The sequence below is a fragment of the Schistocerca serialis genome, chromosome 7 (assembly GCF_023864345.2).
Source record: "Schistocerca serialis cubense isolate TAMUIC-IGC-003099 chromosome 7, iqSchSeri2.2, whole genome shotgun sequence".
Lineage (NCBI taxonomy): Eukaryota > Metazoa > Arthropoda > Insecta > Orthoptera > Acrididae > Schistocerca > Schistocerca serialis.
The window spans coordinates 10,779,828-10,801,355 of record NC_064644.1 but is presented as its reverse complement, the minus strand read 5'-3'; the positions used below and the strand labels follow the sequence as shown (position 1 = coordinate 10,801,355).

Below are 21,528 nucleotides of genomic sequence, written 5' to 3'. Positions count from 1 at the left end.
CCTTGAATCACCAAGTTTAGTTGTAGTCACGTCTACAGCATCTATAATTACTCCTCACTCTACCCTTCTCATCTCTGGACTGAAGCTGGCACAGTCCTTACCGGTGTACCATCTTTAACCTCCTATTCTCTCTCTGTCACCACACACTTTACCTTCATCTACCCTCATCCTCATTACACATGGGTCGAGTGACCTGATTTTTCTTTCTAATCTTCCCCATTCATTCATCAATTAATTTCTCTGCCACAATGTGTTTTTCTAAAGTTGTACTACAAAATGGGGCACTTCCCCTCTCTAAACCTGGGACAGCTTTTTGTTGCTCACCAATCCTGGCAGCATTCTGGTCAGATCCATTACTCTTTCTCAAACATTTGTGAAATCATTGTTGCAAAACTATAATTGGTAAATTTAGAGAATTGTTGTTCAGGGTAGATTATGAGACAATTCTATTTCGTCCACTGTATATCCCTCGTAGATACCATTAGTAAGAGCTAAGAGAGATTGGGACACTTTTATCTGTCTCACTGCAGTGTGACCTCACTTGCCTGAGACTGCAGTCATGTGTGTGAGTTGCACGTGTGTGTGTGTGTGTGTGTGTGTGTGTGTGTGTGTGTGTGTCAGTCACCTATTTTGAGTGAAGGTCTTACTGGCCAAAAGCTTTATTTGTGAGAGTCTTTATGTTGTGCCAATCTGGGACTGAGCATCTCCACTATATGGTGAGTTGCAACTTTCCTTTTCATAATTTTTTATATGACCAGATGCACAAATTTAAAAGGTTGACATGCTGTATGAGTGAGGGCAAACAAAGCCTTAGTTCTCTGAAATTTATCGTTAAAAAAAGTGATGACTGGGAACTTTGTGACTGAAATATTTGCTTTTGTAAAACTGTCTACACCTTTTTCTTCCAAAATGGTCCTTGTTTTCTTCATTTGGCTGTATTTGAGCTTTCAAAAAGGATTGTTCTGTTGAAAAGCAGCAGCATTTTCCCGCTGGTGAACTGAATATGTCTCCAATTTATGGTGTTTTCGGACATTATTTGTCTTTTCTCACCCAATTCAACCCACACAACTAATTTTGACCTTACGTGAGCATTAATAGCCATGCAATTCATGCTTGATAATGCTACAGATACAACTGACAAGGCATTTAGTGTTAAAGTAGAACCAAATGTACGGAAACTCTATTTTAATACTATAGAAACTACTTCAATGCAGTTGAAAAACATTACAGATTTTATAGGAGTGCATAGTTTCACATCAATATGTACTAATAAAGGTTTCTCGGATTTCCAGCCACATCAAGTGGTTTAAAATCCACGAGTTTTTGGCCGAGTACTCCTTGGCCATTGTCAAGTGGTGGCTGTTTTCTGGTTGCTGCTGCTGTCCTTATATAGCTGCACTGCCTTCCGTGACGTCACTGGTACCCACTCCGGCACCATATGAAGGAAGTGCGGCTATATAAGGATGGCAGCAGCAACCAGAAGACAGTCACCACTTGACAATGGCCGAGGAGTACTCGGGCGAAAGCTCATGGATTTTAAACCACTTGATGCGGCTGGAAGCCCGAGAAACCTTTATTGCTGCAGATGATGTTTTCCAATCACTTTACTGCAGAGGCTACAGTGGCAGATGGCTGCAAGCATAAGTAAACTTCAGTCAAAGGGGAGAGGGCTAGTGAGCTCGACAAAGCCTCACCTTCCTTTTGCAGGGCTGCAGCCTACAGCACAACTGGCATATTTTCACAGGGATTGCTGATCTCTTCTGGTGTTGTAAGGGTTGTAATTTAAATCTGTTATGGACTAGGATTAGTCGCTTCGCTTATTTCAGAATAAGAAAACAACAATCAATGCACAACACAAAGCTTTCAGGGACAGTTACCATACAATTGCTTGTTGTGGTTCGCCGAGTACTCACGCCGGACCTCTAGCAGTAATCAATGCAACCACACTTCAAAAAATTCACCATGTTAAAAGTGCCCGCATTACCCCATCTTTTGAGCTTTAGCTAACAAACAAAAATATGCTTTTCTTTGTTATAAAATGTGAGGTCCCAAGGCTGAGTACTACATTGCATTACGCAGCGTGTATCTTAAATGGACCATTCATCCGCCCACAATTGGCATGGGACTAGAGCATTGAGTGCATTGATGTTTTTGGGTTTGTACACTTTTTATCTTGAAGACAGGTTCTTAATGGACATTATCTTTACACTTTGGGCTTTACCAGATGACTTACAATACCAGTGAGTGAAAATTGGTTACACTTTTAATATTTATATGCAAAAAATATCAAACTATTTGTGATAAAATAGTTAATCTCGATACAATTCACTATGAAATGAGTTTGTTTAGTAATTTTGTGTTTCTGCATTTTGAGGCAGAATTAGCATCTATTTTGCATTTATCACAACAAGTGAATTTTTCCAGTCCCTAATCATAAGGAAAATAGACTCACAACTCTGTCACCAACTTGTTTAACTGTCAGGAAAGTTATTTGGAATGGATCTAGCATCTATATAGAAACTGGTTTCAGTTGAAATATATGAGTACTTACCTCCTCTTGTGGATGAGGGTGATCAAGAGCCCACACTCTAAGGGCACCATGATGCTTTTTGCTTCTCTTTCCAAGAAATACTTCAATGGAAATTAGAAGATGTTCTAGTGACTGTTCTTTCTTTTCATACAACTCCCGACCAACCCAAGGCAGTGTGGACAATACAGCAAACACATACCAGTCCTTCCTCACCTGCAGACAAAGAGAAAGGAGTAGAATTGAAGTCACAAAACTTTAAAAAAATTAAATAATCAATGCAGTAAATATTTCAGACAGCTTTATGGATACTTTAACAATTCATTATGATGTTACGTACACAGGTGTAATGGTACACTGCTATAAATATATAAAGAGCAGTCAAATGAAAATGAGACAGATAGAAAAAAATAAGTATAATGTTTGCTTGTGTCTGTGTATGTGCGGATGGATATGAGTGTGTGTGCGAGTGTATACCTGTCCTTTTTTCCCCCTAAGGTAAGTCTTTCCGCTCCCGGGATTGGAATGACTCCTTACCCTCTCCCTTAAAACCCACATCCTTTCGTCTTTCCCTCTCCTTCCCTCTTTCCTGATCAGGCAACAGTTTGTTGCGAAAGCTTGAATTTTGTGTGTATGTTTGTGTTTGTTCGTGTGTCTATCGACGTGCCAGCGCTTTCGTTTGGTAAGTCACATCATCTTTGTTTTTAGGTATATTTTTCCCATGTGGAATGTTTCCCTCTATTAATAAGTATAATGTTTATCATTTCAAAAGTGATTACCATAACTGTTAATACATTTATCCCACTGTGAGACAAGAAGATCAATGCCTTCATGGAAAAATATTTTGTGGTTGCCTATGGAACCATGATTATATCCACGCACGTACGTCTTTGTCCAAAGCAAATCAATGGCCACGATTGTCTTTGTTCAGGGCTGTAAAAATATGAAAATCGAACGGGGAATGATCAGGACTGTATGGAGGACGTGTAAGGGTTTCCTAGTAAAACTTCTGCTGACAGCATCACACCAGCAAATTACACGGAGAAAGTATTATTTGGGTGGTAGTCTTCCTATGTAATGTGATCTGCAAACATACAGTGAGTATTACAACAAATGTGTCATTAGAATGTGTTGGGTACCCATTCTTCGGATGCTCACCTTTTTGTTCTCCTTTCTTGCTCTTTTTTTTCACTAATACTTCTGTGTGTGTGACCTAATTCTCTGTGCGTTATCATCACAGTGTGCAGGTATTTTTTTTACAATTGCTTCATCAAGGTCTTCTTTTATATTATTGAACACTGGAAAGCTTCATGATTGCTTAATCGAGGTTTTTTTTTCTTATATTATTGAACAATGAGCAGCTTCAGGTGAACAATCACAACAAAATATATGCAGAATGCAAATGTAATACTTTTAAATCTAAAATAAGAAAAGGAAACCACTTGCCTATAGTGGCCTGAGTTATGGAATATAGAAACACATAACAGAAAACAGGATTTAGACCAGCTTTTGAGCTCTTGCTCTGTTTCTAGTCAAAGTACACACATTCACACACACAACCACACAGACACCACAACACGCACTCCCATGGAGCTGGCCATGGACACTAGAATGTGTTTTTGGGTGTCAGTGTGCATCAATGTATGTACTTTTATTAGAAAAAGGAGCACGGGATTGAAAGCTAGTATGAATGCTGCTTTCTGTTAAGTATATCTATGCTCCACACATCAGTCTGCTATAGGTGAGCAATTATCTTCCCCTTGTTTTACATATTGTTCCACCCATGAATTTCCATTATTGTTATTCTTTAAATCTACAACAGAAAAAAATTAAGATTTGTAGACAGGATTTTTTTAAGGCCAGGTAACATGCATCATAGTCTTGCAAAAAAATTTTAAAAACACAGTAAGAAGCTCCTGTAGTTTGAACATAAGCTGAAAATTGTATATTGTATATTCATCATCATGTGTAGAGTTACTGAAAAAGTCACAGGGTAGAACAAAAAATTATGAAGTTCCAAAACACACATACTGGTACAGAAGCAAATACCATTCCTCTGATGTGTGGCTTTGTTCTGAAGCTAAAGGTATTGCCTCAAAACTGTAGGAATTTTGTATTTCATTTTCTTACTATTCCCGTGCCTGCAATGAAGAAATCAGTAACTCCAGAATCTCAACATACGTGTTTGCACCAAGTGCACGACTCTTTCGGACTCAACTTCTGGCATGCAAGTTGCTCTACAATACAGTCAATAAACCTTAAAGAAGTCTTTCTTGTGTTGAAAAACTTATGTGCAAAATTAAACAATAATCAGGATAAATAACTGAATTTTATAAAAGTAACACAGTACAGAATTTACCTGTGGGACACCATCTTCCTTAGCGGCATCAACCATGTTGTCAAGTAGCTGCATTAAAGATCCTGCAGAAATTACATGGCAATTCACAAGGTCTGCTAAGAAGCGTAATGAATACCGTGCCGCATCCCACCGACAACTTTTCAGTGAATCCTTCAGGTTGCGTACCATGTAATCTACAAACTGAGGATAGAAAGTACAGTATGTAAGTCTGACATAACACATTTTACCATATATGTTCCATGTAATGTCTATGATATATACCATTTAAATAAAGTGACATTGTGATTGAACACAGTTCTCTAATATAATTTCACTGTGATGAGCCATTTACAAATAATTGCTAAGTACATTAATTATTCACAGAATTATTTAACAATACTGGCACAATAAAAATCTTTACATAGTCAATGATAGTTTACTGCTCATAAAAGGTCCTCTACAGTCAGTGACGTCAGGCACACTATTTTCAGAAACTACGTCCTTATCACTAACATCACGCAGATGTCCAGTGAACTAACACTGAATTTCCTTTTCTAAAGTTTTCGTTTAGCATAGAACATGTGAACACCAGCTGTCTACTTCTGGTGTGTTTTCTTCTTTATCATTCCAGTTAACTTTCCACTGCAGTTATGTAATTCTCCTGTAGCTTAATGTGTCATTCCTTTGTTACCTGCAGGGTTAGACAATAGTTTGGAGGCCCTTGTCCTGATACTGCACAGCCCTCAAATTACAGCAAGATATGTGATAACAGAACAAAACATGGCCGACACACCTCCCTTTTGAACTGATGGGTCTACTTGATTGAGACACTCATTGGTATCAAGCCATCACCGCGAACGTTCTATCAAGATCAGGCATCAGACAAATCCTGCAGTCAGTGTTGAAGAGAAATTTATGTCATCGATCTATGTCGTCATCTTCACGCATCATGTTGCTGTGGGGTTAGTACTGCTGTTTATAACAGAAGCTTAGAGGACAAATCGATCATGTCGAAATGGTTGTGTACTGTCTGGGTATACACAATGCTTCCAGTTACCTCCAGAAAGGCAGTTCACAATTCTGTTGCAATCTTCTTGGGGTGCCTAGAAAACCATAATTTGCAGGTAGTGGCCTCAGATGGTGTTGTGGACTGTGAAGGATCATTATAAGGCAAATTTTCACCTTTTTGTATCTCACAATAGTGGCTGAAATGTTCCAATTCGGTCACTACGGCGTACACCAATTTGGCAGCCAAATTTCTATTACAACAACCCTTACTCTTACTTCGTTACTTACTCATTTTCTTTTGGCCCCACAAACCACGGTCACTTTCTGGCCTTGTAAATAGCCTCATCTGTAGCATTCTGCCCTTCCCTAGTTAAAAGTATCTGAATATCCCCAGCCATCTGGTCTCTTCATCTTATTTTTGGTCTGGGTTTCTTCTCTGACACTTCTCTTCTACAGATGTGGCCAGCCCATCTCAGTCTCCTTGTCTAGGCTTCCACAACATTTGAATCTTTACATAGCTCCCTGAGCCTCCTGTTCCATATTCAGTGTCTTCTCCTCCCTTATAAATTGGTCCAAATATCTTCTGCAGTATTTTATTTTCAAAAATATTTATCTTTCACTCTGTATGCTTATCTATTCTCCATATTTCTGCCTCATTTAGAAATACTTAGTGTAAAGTGACAAAGCTTGAAATGACACTGTACGGCATCTTGACAGAATGAACAGTGAACACAATCTTCACTGTCCCACTTATGCTTCTGGACAAGGCATTATCTATGGAACTGCACTGAAAATTAAGGTTTACCTTTACAATTGTTATACAGGTGGCTGCAAGCAGTGGTTTCCTATGGTAAAGAAAGTGCTGAGAAAGAAAAACAAATTCTGCAAATCAAGGGGATGATGCACAACTTTTTTAGCAATTTATCAACAAATGGTTCAAGTGGCTCTAAGTACTATGGAACTTAACATCTGAGGTCATCAGTCCCCCAGACTTAGAACTGCTTAAACCTAACTAACCTAAGGACATCACACACATCCATGCCCGAGGCAGGATTTGAACCTGCAACCGTAGCAGCAGCGCGGTTCTGGACTGAAGCGCCTAGAACCACTCGGCCACAGCGGCCGACCAATTTATTAACAGGTTAAGTCTCAATAAAATCACTCGAGATTTGGCTACTATTCATACAGCTTTTCTAAATTTGTCTTGAGGTTTAGTTATTTATTCTGAAAGTGTTATATTAGGTAAACATGGTCATCAGGCTACATTACAGATCAATCTGTTACCATGACATTTATTTCACCAACTCACAACCAAGTTGTCACTTTATAACCTAACTTTGACCTCATGTTATGCTATAGGTCATTTGTAGCCACAACCAAGATTTTGATGGTGTGGAACTATCATACCATAACCAGAGTTTCAACGAAAAAGTCTTGAACATTTAACTTTATTAGGTTAAAAGTCATAAAAATAAAAACCTCACCTCACCACCAAAATTATAATTCTTTGCATTGAGCAATCCCACCAGTGTAGTGTAGATTGTACATTTCTCAGGCATCTTGATAGCACAATCTGTAAGTATACGAAGTATCTTGGTGCGAAAAGTTGCTAAATCTGCCTCCAGTACACTTGCAAGTCCTTCCAAATTACTCTCCAGCGATGAGGTGCTCTGTAAATTAATTGCAGTTACCATTAACACAAACTATGAACATTTGCTCAAATCACGCACATAAAATTCAGAACAACAATGCCCCCCCCCCCCCCTCTCTCTCTCTCTCCAAAACCATAACAACATTACAAGATCATGTGAAATTAGGCTTTGAAGATATCTGAGCAGTAACAGGTAGTCCACTAATATGGAAACTATGGTAATAACTACAATATCAAACAATAATAAGAAAAAATTACTACAATGGAAGATGCTGGAACTCTTGAAATCATGGGTTTCTTTTCCTGGCAAAAGAAAACTGCAAGCTGGAGGAAATGAATCTATTGAAGAACTGAACAAAAGTTATTCAGACCACCTGGTTGAGGAAACATAGTATGACAAGACAAGAGATAAATCTACAATGCAAAGGTAACAATACATGAGACCTGAAAATTTTTGAAGCTGCAAGTGGTAGTTAACAAATAAAGAAAGACAAAAATGTGATACTGGTCAACAGAAAGAAGCCATAAAACATAAGAGAGAGATGAAAAGCAAAAATTGTGGCTGCAAGGGGGGGGGGGGGGGTGTATAATGAGAGAGATGACAGGGTTAAAGCTGGGTGGCAATTATAGTTTGTAGAGCAAATTCTCACCAAGTTCTGCAGTGCTGGTGTTTGGAGGAAGAGTCTAAATTATCCACACAGGATTTTATCTTTCATTAATCCCTTCCCCTCAGCATCCTCACCTCCTGGTATCAAACTTAAAGGTTTGTTTTCTTTCATTTAAAATCTATTTATCACCCATTTTCCAACCAAGTCCTAAAGATTAAAAGAGGAAGGAAAGAAGTGAGAAAAATTTTGGGTTTTCTGCCTTGCAGACTATGAGGTCGTTAGAGATGGAGCACAAACTTGGGTTGGGGAACCAAGGGGGAAAGAAGCTGGCTGTGGGTTTTTTCAAAGGAACCATCCTGGTAATCACATTAAATTATTTAACAGAAACAGGAAAAATGTAATTCCGGATGGCTGTGCAAGGTATTCAGTTTTTATGTTTGAATGACTGGAATAATTTCAACTAAACTTGGTACATCTATTACTTGGTTGTTGGTACACACAAACAGTGGCTCGATAAACAGTGACATGTAAGCAAAAGGAAATTTCAACCAAATGCATTTATATGGCTTACTACCTAGGAAAAAAATAATTTTGGAGTAAGACACCCTTAGCTTCACTAGGAGTTTGGTAGGTGATGTGAAGGTGGTGCCATACAATGATAATCAAATATGATTGATATTAGTGTCAAATATGTGTTTTTTAAGTTGCTACACTAACTGGTGAGTCTCAGTAACATTAATTGATGGCAGCCCTGATAGAAAATGATCCTTAGTGGTGGGTGTGGAATGACTAGTAAACCATAAATGTGAAATATGAGGAGCATTTTCAACTGAACTTTATACACATATCATTTAACGTTGGGAAAGAAACACTTGTTAGATGCACCTAGAACACTCTGGTATAAGGGTGGGAAGTGGGGAGATGGTGGCCTGGTTGATGAGGTCCAATTTAAAAGTAACTTAACAGGATAAGGAGGGAGCAATATAGTATTTACCCCACAGAACTTATTCACTCTAGGAGGTTTCCCTTTTAATTTCAAGAGATTGCAATCTTCTCACTAGTGTTCTCAATCACCTATAAATTGCAAGAGAAGGTCTCTTAAGTACAGTGGAATGGAATCGAGATCATCATATTTCTTCAATGGCAATTTTATGTCGCTTGTTCAGAGATGGGTTCACATAGTAATTTATTTGTTTTTCCATCTGTAAGGGAAACTGAAAGTATACTGCAGTATATAACAATGTTTTGTGGTAAATTAATATTACAATGAATTTGTAATACATTTTATTTTATTCGTGGAAAAATGCTCCTATCGGAGAACAAAAATGTCTGACTGAAAAGTGGAGTACCAGCTGCCTCATTCTACCTTCCTCAGCACCTTTAAAAATTTTCCAAAAATATTGGCATGCGAGCATATCCAGGCTCTTTATAACATGCAACTCATTTCTCACTCCCACAAACTGCCCTAGCTGAAACTTGCTCATACTCACTGGTCCATCATTGCAAATCTCTCATGCCCATCTACTCCAAATTTCCCATTCTCACTCACTCATTCAGCGCATCTCATTTTCATTATCTCTTTCTGCCTCTCTAACTGTCACCGTCCCAGTCGCAGTCCCCTTTGTTCTGCCCTATGAACACTGTCTCCCTCTTACTCTCTCTTACTGCTGATACCTCATTCCTTCCTTTCTTGCCACTGCTGCTGTCTCTTCTCACTGCCTCCTTTGTTATCACTGTCATAGACTTTGTCTCTCAGTATCACTGGTTCTCACCCACTCCCACTTTCTCCTTTTCTTTATTCCTCTCGCAATGACACTGTCTCCATCACTCTTTTGCTCGCACTGTTCTCTCTCACTGTCTACTATGTTCCACTGCCACTGTGTATCTCTCTATCTCTCACATTGCCACTGTCCCCTTCATTCTATCTATACCACACCCACTCTCTACTATCTTGTAATATTCATTACCTCCCTGTCTCTTTCCCGTTGCCACTGTCTCCTCCTCTCTCAGCATAAAAATGTGTGATATTTTCGCATGTCAATACTTTTGTAAAATTTTTTAAAGGTGCCGAGGAAGGTATAAATGAGGCAGCTGTAACCCCAATTTTCAGCCAGAGTCTTTTTAATAAAGCAGGGCATATTCACCTTTTTGTGCTCTGATAGAACTGTTTTTCCCTGGTTCCCTTCTTTTCAGTGCCACAATAGGGCATGTCAATCATATGGAAAGAACTTGATAGGTCAGTAAAATTTTGATACTTTACTTAAGTGAAACTGAAATAACCCAAAACTAATTGTACACTTCAGACCAGATTAAAACTGCAAAAAAAATTTGCATGTGCTTCAGTACTACAACATGGAGTTCCCAGAACCCTTTTGATGATAACAGAGACATTTTACATCATATTTCTCTGTGCCACATCATGTTTTTGCCTCACACCACATTTTACGGGCACAAGTAGGGTAACTTTGATCCTCTGTATCTCAGAATCTGATAAAGATGTCTACAAAATTTTCAACATTGTTTGAGACAGGAATCTTAGGAATATATCATAAACATTACACACATTTGCTATGCATAGCGCATCTTGGAATCCTTGGTTGGGTTCTGGTCTGCTGGTGACAGCAAAAATATAGTAAAAAACCCTTTTTTAGGGTTTTCTGATGAACTGCCCGTGAACTAATGGTATATACATAAGTCCCATCAAGCCCACCATAGACCACATCAAATGCAAAAAGAACCACCCGATTTTCTATATTTGCCTAAGCATTAGGAAGTGTATACCGTTCATACTTTGTCCCTGTACTGAAGGATTGCAACACTAAGACTATCCTCCTGTTGGATATATGGATGGCCCATAGCCCAAGAGCTGCCCAAAACCCTTGACTATACATTTTTATCACCAACAGAATCCATGATATGAGCATGGGAAAATTTCGGTTTTATGTGTGGTGTTTTAGAACATATTGGTAAGCATGCTGTTGTATGCACTTACAGTTTTCAAAGCATATAATGTAAGATGGAGTTAAACTGGGCAACTGTGGACAATAAAGTACTTTGGAAACAAAAGTCCATATTTATGTGGAAATGAGGCACAGGTATATTAGTTTGATCCTATGAAACACTAGGCAAGAGACTAGCTATACCTTACTGTCCACATTTTTGTCACAAGGCAAGAAAAAAGACAAAGGTTAAAGATTTCAGATCTAGATAATTTTTCAACTGCTCCATAGAACCAATCCACCTCAATTAGACCAGCATGCGGCAAGAAAAACCCCAAAACCCAACTACCATGCCCTCACACCGAAACTAGTTTAAAACCTTATATCTGAGAATATTTCACTTTCATGAAGGAAATGGAAAACCAGTTCCACTCTCCATGAGTTGTCGGTCGATATAAGAGGCAAAGAACCTGGAAGATGATGCTTAGCATGGAGCCACGAGGAGGGGGCATTACACCAGGTTGTTAGCTATTGTCTGTAAGGTTCTGCAACAAGAATGTGGGAGTGGCTCGTTACATAACATAAAACTGTGTGTTAATTTAGTGTGACTGATGCAGAGGTGTAGAACCATGGATTTCGACCTGCAGGAATGGAAAGTGGAGTGGGCTGTAGCAGTAATCTTTCTGATTTATTAGACGGGGCAATAACCCATCAGATGTTATTCCATCTCCGAGTGAGGAGAGGTCTTATTTGCACCTACAAATCTGAAGCTGGGTTCATCAAAGTAAATGTTGGAAAAGTAATCGCTTGTCTAGACAAACAAGTCAGTCAGTTCACAGTTCATTCCCTGAGAAACACAAATGATTTAAGGACCGAGAGAAAGACAACTGTGCAGGCAGTATGACTCAGGTCAGAGAGAAAGTCATGAATAACAGATATCAAAAAGAACAACATTGGTCAAAAGCCTGCAGACTGCTCAATGAGTCACTACAAATTAAAACTTGGTCAAGAAAGATCTGTTTAACAGAACATTGGGCTCTGATAACGGCTGTCAGATCTGCCGTAAAACACAACACGTTTCCAGCAACAAATGTTGTTTCTAACTAGCAGGAGATGTAAAAGCATATACTGGCTTATCCATGGTTTTACAGCTGTCAATAGAACTCACGGTAGTACCCTGCTACTCCTGAACAACAAACTAGAACAGACACCAAAAGGTCAATGGGGCAACAGCAACTTTAAGCCCTTTACATAGATCAGTTCTAATTCATTATCCGGGTACTAACCAGGGAGAGGGCAGGAGGGTTGTGTGAAAACACAGGGATCACTGTTGTGACTCGCCGATCATTCAAAGCGCCGCCGCGCAATTACGCATGTCCTCTACGTGCGGCGCTGTCTGCCAGCCATGCAGCAGCTGCGCCACCTAAGCGGCCAGCCGAGCAGCGGCCGCTAGACTGGGACTCAGTGCTCATTCGAATGCTAACGTGTGCACATGTCTTGCTTGTCAACTTACTCTGTGACTTATACGTGTTTTGTCGTTCTGAAATATATTTGTTAAACTTGACGTTACAACAATTGGCCATGAGGTAGTAGATTTTTCCTTTTCACCGTAGACCCACAGGGTTCCATGGCTACTGTCGAGCAACTATTGCAAAATCTCCTTGAACAGCAAACGCTTCTGACAGCGGCGATTCGCGATTTCGTCACGGCGTCAAATGGGGGTCGTTTCTCGTCGTTGGCTGTACCTCCTTTTCTTCCTTACGACAAGACGGCGAAAGACTGGTCTGATTATGAAAAACGTCTTCGACAGCACTTCTTGGCATTTCATGTCGCGGAGGAACAACCATGTATGTCTCTGTTCCTTTCCTGGATTTCACCTCAAATGTATTGGTTGTTGTCGCAATTGGCTCCTTTGAGGGATACTGCATCTTTGTCCTTTGCTGCAATGTGCTCACTTCTGTCTGTCTATTTTCAAAAGCGAACGCATGTGGTAGCCTCTCGTGTTGCCTTTTATCGTTGTCAAAAACAGCCACATCAATCCTATCGCGCTTGGGCTGCTGAACTTCACGGCCTCAGTCGAAAGTGTCAATTTGTTACTGACGTTCACAAAGAATCCTATGCCGATTCCATGGTACGGGATGCTATTATCCGGTCGGCGCCCGACAAAGAAGTCTGGCAACGTGCCCTTCAGTTGGCGAATCCGAGTCTAGATGAAGTTCTCTCCATTGTGCAGTCTTTTGAAATTTCTCACACTGCTGGGGCCCAAATAGAGGCGTGGGGTGATGTCGGGGAAATAAAACCTCTGTGCGCTGTTGACGACGCACGCGGCGCGTCCCCGCCGGCCGACGTGGCCGCAGTGCGCCCCCCACGCGCAGCCTCGGCCTAACCGTAAACAACCCGCTAAGAAACTGCAGCAAAACCCCCGGCAACTTCCTTTATGTCCGCGGTGTTTTATGAAACATTCACGCGAGGATTGTCCCCAACGTTGGGCTGTGTGTCACAATTGCAAAAAGAAAGGTCATGTGTTTTCCGTTTGCAAATCCGACCGCATACATGATGTTCATGAACATGACGCTGATTCTGATTCTGTGTTGTCTGCCAATTGCACTTCTTCCCTTTCAGGGAAGTTATTCCTCACTGTCCAAATCCTTGGTCGAGATGTTTGCATGCTGGTGGATACCGGTTCTGCTGCCACTATAATTAATTCTCAGACGTATCTTCAGTTGGGTTCTCCACTCCTGTCACCTGTCACTCGGCAATTACGGACGTACAATAAACAGAAGAGTTCTCTCTTGGGACAGTTTAATGCTGAGGTATCTTACAAATCCATCGTTCGCACTGTTCCCATATCTGTGGTCGACCAGAGCAATGCAGAAAATCTTTTTGGTTTCGATGCCTTTCGCGTTTTTGGGTTCTCCATAGGTGACTGTCAATATTGTCTCTGATGCTATTCCTTGTGCTCAACTGGATTCCTTGTCGACGACATTTTCGTCTCGTTTTTCTCCTGGGTTAGGCCGTGCTAACGACTTTGAAGCTCATATCACGCTCAAACCCACTGCTCGGCCTAAGTTTCTTCGGGCTCGGCCCATTCCTGTGGCCCTTCGTGATGGGGCAAAACGGGAGTTGGATCGTCTCACTACTTCGGGGGTCTTGCTTCCTGTCACTTCCAGTGAGTGGTCCTCTCCTGCCGTTGTCGTTGCTAAGCCAAATGGTGATACTCGTCTCTGTGGCGATTTCAAAGCCACTGTAAATGCTCAATGCATCATTGACACTTACCCTATGCCCCGTCCTGAAGAACTGTTCACTAAACTTGCTGGAGGCCAGTATTATTCTAAAATTGACCTGTCGGAAGCTTATCAACAACTTCCTCTCTACGCTGCTTCCCGGCAGTTTTTGGTCCTTAACACGACTTTCGGCCTCTATCAATACCAACGCTTGCCTTTCGGGGTTGCTAGCGCTCCTGCTCTCTTTCAGCGATTCTTGGAACAATTATTGCTCCCTGTCCCTGGGTGTATCAATTACATGGACGACATTGTTGTCACTGGCTCCACCACTGAAGAACATCTTCAAAATCTCCGCACACTTTTTCATGTCTTACAGACTGCCGGTCTTAAGTGTAATCTTCAGAAATCACAATTTTTTCAGGCATCTATCACATACCTGGGGTTTCAACTCTCTCGAGATGGTATTTGTCCGCTTCAGCAAACTTTCGCTGTGATCGATGCCCTTCCTCGCCCTACATATGTTAAGGAACTGCAGGCCTTCTTGGGGAAAATAGCATACTATCACAAGTTTTTACCGTCTGCTGCTTCAGTGGCTCAGCCGTAGCATCGCCTGTTGCATAAAAACGTGCCTTTTCACTGGTCCGCATCATGTGATGCGGCTTTCCAGAAATTGAAGACTATGCTGAAACAGGACCCGTGCCCGGCTACTTATCGACCTGGCCAACATCTTGTTCTTGCCACAGACACCTCTCAATATGGGGTCGGTGCAGTCCTTGCGCACCATTTTTCTGACGGTTCGGAACAACCCATTGCTTATGCCTCCAAAACGGTCACGGATGCCCAACAAAAGTATTCTCAAATTGAAAAAGAAGCTTTGGCCATTATTTATGCTCTTCATAAGTTTGGTGTTTTTCTCTATGGCTCAAAGTTTCATCTTGTTACGGATCACAAACCACTTGTTTCCTTGTTTCATCCAGCAACGTCACTTCCCGACAAGGCTGCACACCGCCTCCAGCGTTGGGCTCTTTACTTGTCTCGTTTCAATTATGAGATTCATTTCCGGCCAACGGCTCGACATGCGAATGCTGATGCACTGTCTCGCCTTCCCATGGGTCCTGATCTGGCATTTGATGGGGACGAACTTTTGTGTTTCCACCTGGATGTTGCCGAGCGGCGGGTTGTGGAAGGGTTCCCCATCACTGGGGACTGGCTGGCGGCTGCTAACGGTTCTGACCCTACCCTCTCCCGGGTTTTACACTGTATTCAGAAGGGTTGGCCACATCACCCGTCTGCTAAGACTTCTGATCCGTTGCGGAACTACTACGCTTTGCGCTACCGCCTCATGGCTAGGGATGGTGTTATCCTCCTCTCCACTGAAAATGCTTCGCCGCGTGTTGTGGTACCTGCGTCTTTGCGTGCTTCTGTCTTGCGCCTCCTTCACCAAGGGCACTGGGGCGTCTCTCGCACAAAATCTCTGGCGTGCCGTCGTGTGTACTGGCCTGGCATCGACTCTGAAATAGCACACATGGTCGCTGCCTGCTGCCCTTGTGCGTCACAGGCCGCTGCCCCGAAGTCATCTTTGTCCCCGTGGCCTTCGCCTGAGAAGCCCTGGGAGCGCATTCATGCTGACTTTGCGGGACCCTTTTTAGGTACTTATTGGCTCCTCGTAATGGACGCCTACTCTAACTTTGCTTTCATTGTCCGTTGCACGTCACCTACCACCGCGGCAACCACCAGTGCTCTCGCCAGCATTTTTTCTTTGGAAAGCCTCCCCCCTACTCTTGTTACTGATAATGGTCCGCAATTTGCCTTTTCCAAATTTGCGGATTTTTGTGCTCGTCACGGTGTTATGCATGTCACGGCCCCGCCTTTCCATCCACAATCCAACGGTGAGGCTGAACGACTGGTCCGCACATTTAAGGCTCAGATGCGGAAACTTCTGACTTCTTTTGCTGCTGATGATGCGCTTCTCCAGTTTCTGGCGTCTTACCGTTTCACCCCCATGGGTGACCACAGCCCGGCGGAGCTCTTACATGGCCGACAGCCCCGCACGCTACTTCATCTTCTGCGGCCTTCCACCTCATGGCCGCGGGTGCCTTCACTTGGCTGGTTCACCGCCGACGACCTCGTCTGGGTAGGGGGATATGGCAGGCGGCCAAAATGGAGCCCGGGCTGCATCTTAAGACACTGTGGCAGACGCCTATATGAAATCCAGACGGACACGGGTGTTGCAGTGCATCATTCGGACCAGCTTCGGCCTCGTGTGCCGGCAACGCCTGTTCCGAATGCCGCTACACCACCTTTGGCTCTACCTGACGCTCGGGATCTTGGCATCTCTCAATACTCACAACGCAGCCCTCTCACCGTCATCGCGATGCCAGCACAAGAACGGACGCCACCAGGAGACGTGCCCATGCAGGAACTGGATGACCATCCTCTGTCAGACCAAATCTACTCGCCTCCTCCTCCAACGGACGTCGACACATCGCCCATGTCTCCTGTCATATCAACTGGACTTGCCGCAACGGGCGGATTGGTGCATGGGGCCCCAGCAGATTCGACCCCTACGTCTCCTGTCATTTCGACCCGTTATCATCGGGGACACTTCCGTCCGCACGGGAAGCCTCCTCCTCGAGACTTTGCGGCGAGTCAAACAATGCCTATGGACATTAGCCATCTCCAGGACACCTCCATCAAGACCAGTGCAACAATTTCAAAGGGGGGAAAAGTGTTGTGACTCGCCAATCATTCAAAGGGCCGCCGCGCAATTACGCGCATCCTCTACGTGCGGCGCTGTCTGCCAGCCATGCAGCAGCTGCGCCACCTAAGCGGCCAGCCGAGCAGCGGCCACTAGAGTGGGACTCGGTGCTCATTCGAATGCTAACGTGTGCACATGTCTTGCTTGTCAACTTTCTCTGTGACATATATGTGTTGTGTCGTTCTGAAATACATTTGTTAAACTTGACGTTATAACAATCACATTCTAAAGAGGTTAGGTGATGGTCCCAGCAGAGGGCATTCCAAATGTTAATCCACCAGAGGACAGATGTTGGAGGGGGAGGGGGGAGGGGGGGGGGTAAATACCTTTTAACCAGAAGGAATTTTCTGACGGTTCGGAACAACCCATTGCTTATGCCTCCAAAACGGTCACGGATGTCCAACAAAAGTATTCTCAAATTGAAAAAGAAGCTTTGGCCATTATTTATGCTCTTCATAAGTTTGGTGTTTTTCTCTATGGCTCAAAGTTTCATCTTGTTATGGATCACAAACCACTTGTTTCCTTGTTTCATCCAGCAACGTCACTTCCCGACAAGGCTGCACATCGCCTCCAGCGTTGGGCTCTTTACGTGTCTCCTTTCAATTATAAGATTCATTTCCGGCCAACGGCTCAACATGCAAATGCTGATGCACTGTCTCGCCTTCCCATGGGTCCTGATCAGGCATTCGATAGGGACGAACTTTTGTGTTTCCACCTGGATGTTGCCGAGCGGCGGGTTGTGGAAGGGTTCCCCATCACTGGGGACAGGCTGGCGGCTGCTAACGGTTCTGACCCTACCCTCTCCCGGGTTTTACACTGTATTCAGAAGGGTTGGCCACATCACCCGTCTGCTAAGACTTCTGATCCGTTGCGGAACTACTACGCTTTGCGCTACCGCCTCATGGCTAGGGATGGTGTTATCCTCCTCTCCACTGAAAATGCTTCGCCGCGTGTTGTGGTACCTGCGTCTTTGCGTGCTTCTGTCTTGCGCCTCCTTCACCAAGGGCACTGGGGCGTCTCTCGCACAAAATCTCTGGCGTGCCGTCATGTGTACTGGCCTGGCATCGACTCTGAAATAGCACACATGGTCGCTGCCTGCGGCCCTTGTGCGTCACAGGCCGCTGCCCCGAAGTCATCTTTGTCCCCGTGGCCTTCGCCTGAGAAGCCCTGGGAGCGCATTCATGCTGACTTTGCGGGACCCTTTTTAGGTACTTATTGGCTCCTCGTAATGGACGCCTACTCTAACTTTGCTTTCATTGTCCGTTGCACGTCACCTACCACCGCGGCAACCACCAGTGCTCTCGCCAGCATTTTTTCTTTGGAAAGCCTCCCCCCTACTCTTGTTACTGATAATGGTCCGCAATTTGCCTTTTCCAAATTTGCGGATTTTTGTGCTCGTCACGGTGTTATGCATGTCACGGCCCCGCCTTTCCATCCACAATCCAACGGTGAGGCTGAACGACTGGTCCGCACATTTAAGGCTCAGATGCGGAAACTTCTGACTTCTTTTGCTGCTGATGATGCGCTTCTCCAGTTTCTGGCGTCTTACCGTTTCACCCCCATGGGTGACCACAGCCCGGCGGAGCTCTTACATGGCCGACAGCCCCGCACGCTACTTCATCTTCTGCGGCCTTCCACCTCATGGCCGCGGGTGCCTTCACTTGGCCGGTTCACCGCCGACGACCTCGTCTGGGTAGGGGGATATGGCAGGCGGCCAAAATGGAGCCCGGGCCGCATCTTAAGACACTGTGGCAGACGCCTATATGAAATCCAGACGGACACGGGTGTTGCAGTGCATCATTCGGACCAGCTTCGGCCTCGTGTGCCGGCAACGCCTGTTCCGAATGCCGCTACACCACCTTTGGCTCTACCTGACGCTCGGGATCTTGGCATCTCTCAATACTCACAACGCAGCCCTCTCACCGTCATCGCGATGCCAGCACAAGAACGGACGCCACCAGGAGACGTGCCCATGCAGGAACTGGATGACCATCCTCTGTCAGACCAAATCTACTCGCCTCCTCCTCCAACGGACGTCGACACATCGCCCATGTCTCCTGTCATATCAACTGGACTTGCCGCAACGGGCGGATTGGTGCATGGGGCCCCAGCAGATTCGACCCCTACGTCTCCTGTCATTTCGACCCGTTATCATCGGGGACACTTCCGTCCGTACGGGAAGCCTCCTCCTCGAGACTTTGCGGCGAGTCAAACAATGCCTATGGACATTAGCCATCTCCAGGACACCTCCATCAAGACCAGTGCAACAATTTCAAAGGGGGGAAAAGTGTTGTGACTCGCCAATCATTCAAAGGGCCGCCGCGCAATTACGCGCATCCTCTACGTGCGGCGCTGTCTGCCAGCCATGCAGCAGCTGCGCCACCTAAGCGGCCAGCCGAGCAGCGGCCACTAGAGTGGGACTCAGTGCTCATTCGAATGCTAACGTGTGCACATGTCTTGCTTGTCAACTTTCTCTGTGACATATATGTGTTGTGTCGTTCTGAAATACATTTGTTAAACTTGACGTTATAACAATCACATTCTAAAGAGGTTAGGTGATGGTCCCAGCAGAGGGCATTCCAAATGTTAATCCACCTGAGGACAGATGTTGGAGGGGGAGGGGGGAGGGGGGGGGGTAAACACCTTTTAACCAGAAGGAATTTGATATGCTAGATTATCAAGAAATTGTCAGATGTGATTGTGTACATGAGCAAGAGTTGGTAAAATAGGAACTGAAGAGGGAAAATCTCCACTTTGCCTTGGAGATTGTCTGCAGGACTAGTCCGTAAGGCACCACTGGACAACCATATTCCACTATGATGACTAGCTCCAAAAATTTGAAATCTGAAGATATCAGTGACCTACAGATATGGCAACTATAGCCTAATCAGGAAGAGACCAGGACCTGGTAAATACAGAGAGTAACACCAGCCACATCCCAAAAGGTGTACAAACTCGATCACAGAACAACTGGTGGTATAAAAACTGGTGAATAAATATTGGTAGGGAGCCTCAAATGCCCCAATCATGGAGGATAAAGAAAAAGCTTGTCGGAATGCTGTTCCCAATCTAAATAGATGGTCAGCTGTGGATCACCCCTCCCAGAAACAACAATGATACAAGGACAAAAGGCCCCACAATTTGAGCACCAGCATAGTTGATGGGCTACCAACCTTTCAAGCAGTGTTCTGGGGACAGTAGTGACACAAATCACTTGGTAGCTGTTGATGGACAATGGGTATTTGCCTTGTTTAAGGACTGGGACAATGATACTATCTCACCACTTCGATGGTAAAACACCTACTAGCCACACCCACTTGAAGACACTGACTAGATGGAGTATTTCAGTATAATGTAGCCAGCCCCTCACTGGGCCATTACGACCACCATCATTACCAATGTGTCCTGCAGGTTGTCTTGTGGCTGGGCTGTAGGCATTCCTCTTCAGAGATGCCCGTTTCTCGCTATGCTGTGCACACACTGGCTATATTGATGCTGTGATCTCAAACTACTTTCTTCGTCTGCAATCACGTGGCTAGACACATCTGCACGCCCACTATTCACAATGGCACTGTGATCAGTCACGTGATTATGCTCATATTTATTCGCCAGCCTTTATAGGATGAGATAAGGACACCAGCAGGCAGGCAGTTGTACTGCTCTGGGCAATTATGCCAGCCACTTGCTGCCCATCAGTGAGAACCTCATCATCCATCTTGCTGGCCCTTGGTATTGCCACCGAATCCTCAGGGGCCACCACTAGTCAAGCCATTGTGCTTATTGGTCCCCAACGCCTGCTGACGTTGTCCCTGGTTCATCGGCTCTGCACCAGGGAACTCTGCTGGCACCATCGCATTTCATGTTGCTGGTCTTACTCCTTCCTCCCAGGTGCATCCATGTGGCCACTGCTAATTAAGCACTGCTTTGCTAGCAGCTGTCATTGCCTGTCGATGCCTGCCACTGCTGTAGCAAGCTCAATAGACCACTGACAGTGTCAGCCTTGCTCGACACCAGTCACACCCCTCTCATTGCAATACTGACACCACCATTGCCAACTGACACTGCTGTTGGCTCATTGGGCTACCAACGCTGCCAGCCTCACTGAACATCACTTGCGTCCCCTCTGCCCACAACGTCAAACACTGGGTGCCTGCCACACTGTACACAGCATCACCGAGTGCCATGTAAGTCCACGTCACAGCACTACGCTCGATCTATACTATTCCTCGATGAGCCTCTGATACGATACTATCAGACGTAACATATTGTTAACCAGTGTACAATAACCTCTTGCATTTATCGCCCATGATCAGTTGTCGCTTCTTTAGCCATTGCCACTCCACTGTGCAAGGACATAAAAACTGCATAAAACAAATATATGCACCTCATCTCACCTGCTGCATAAAAGGTGGCGATGAGATGTTCCAGGCACACCACAGTGCACCGGTTGCAGATGCGACTGTTGACTCTGATTT

The 21,528-nt window shown here is 44.1% G+C and overlaps 1 protein-coding gene across 1 annotated transcript in view; it reads right to left on the bottom strand.

Annotated features, from left to right (window-relative positions):
* Nucleotides 1–21,528, bottom strand: part of LOC126412448 (nuclear cap-binding protein subunit 1) — a 176,530-nt gene that overhangs the window by 127,316 nt on the left and 27,686 nt on the right. The window contains exons 3-5 of the mRNA XM_050082054.1: nt 7,358–7,543; nt 4,887–5,066; nt 2,552–2,743 (exon numbers count right to left, since the gene is read on the bottom strand). Coding sequence (XP_049938011.1) covers nt 2,552–2,743; nt 4,887–5,066; nt 7,358–7,543 — 558 coding nt within the window. The remainder of the gene's footprint in view (nt 1–2,551; nt 2,744–4,886; nt 5,067–7,357; nt 7,544–21,528) is intronic.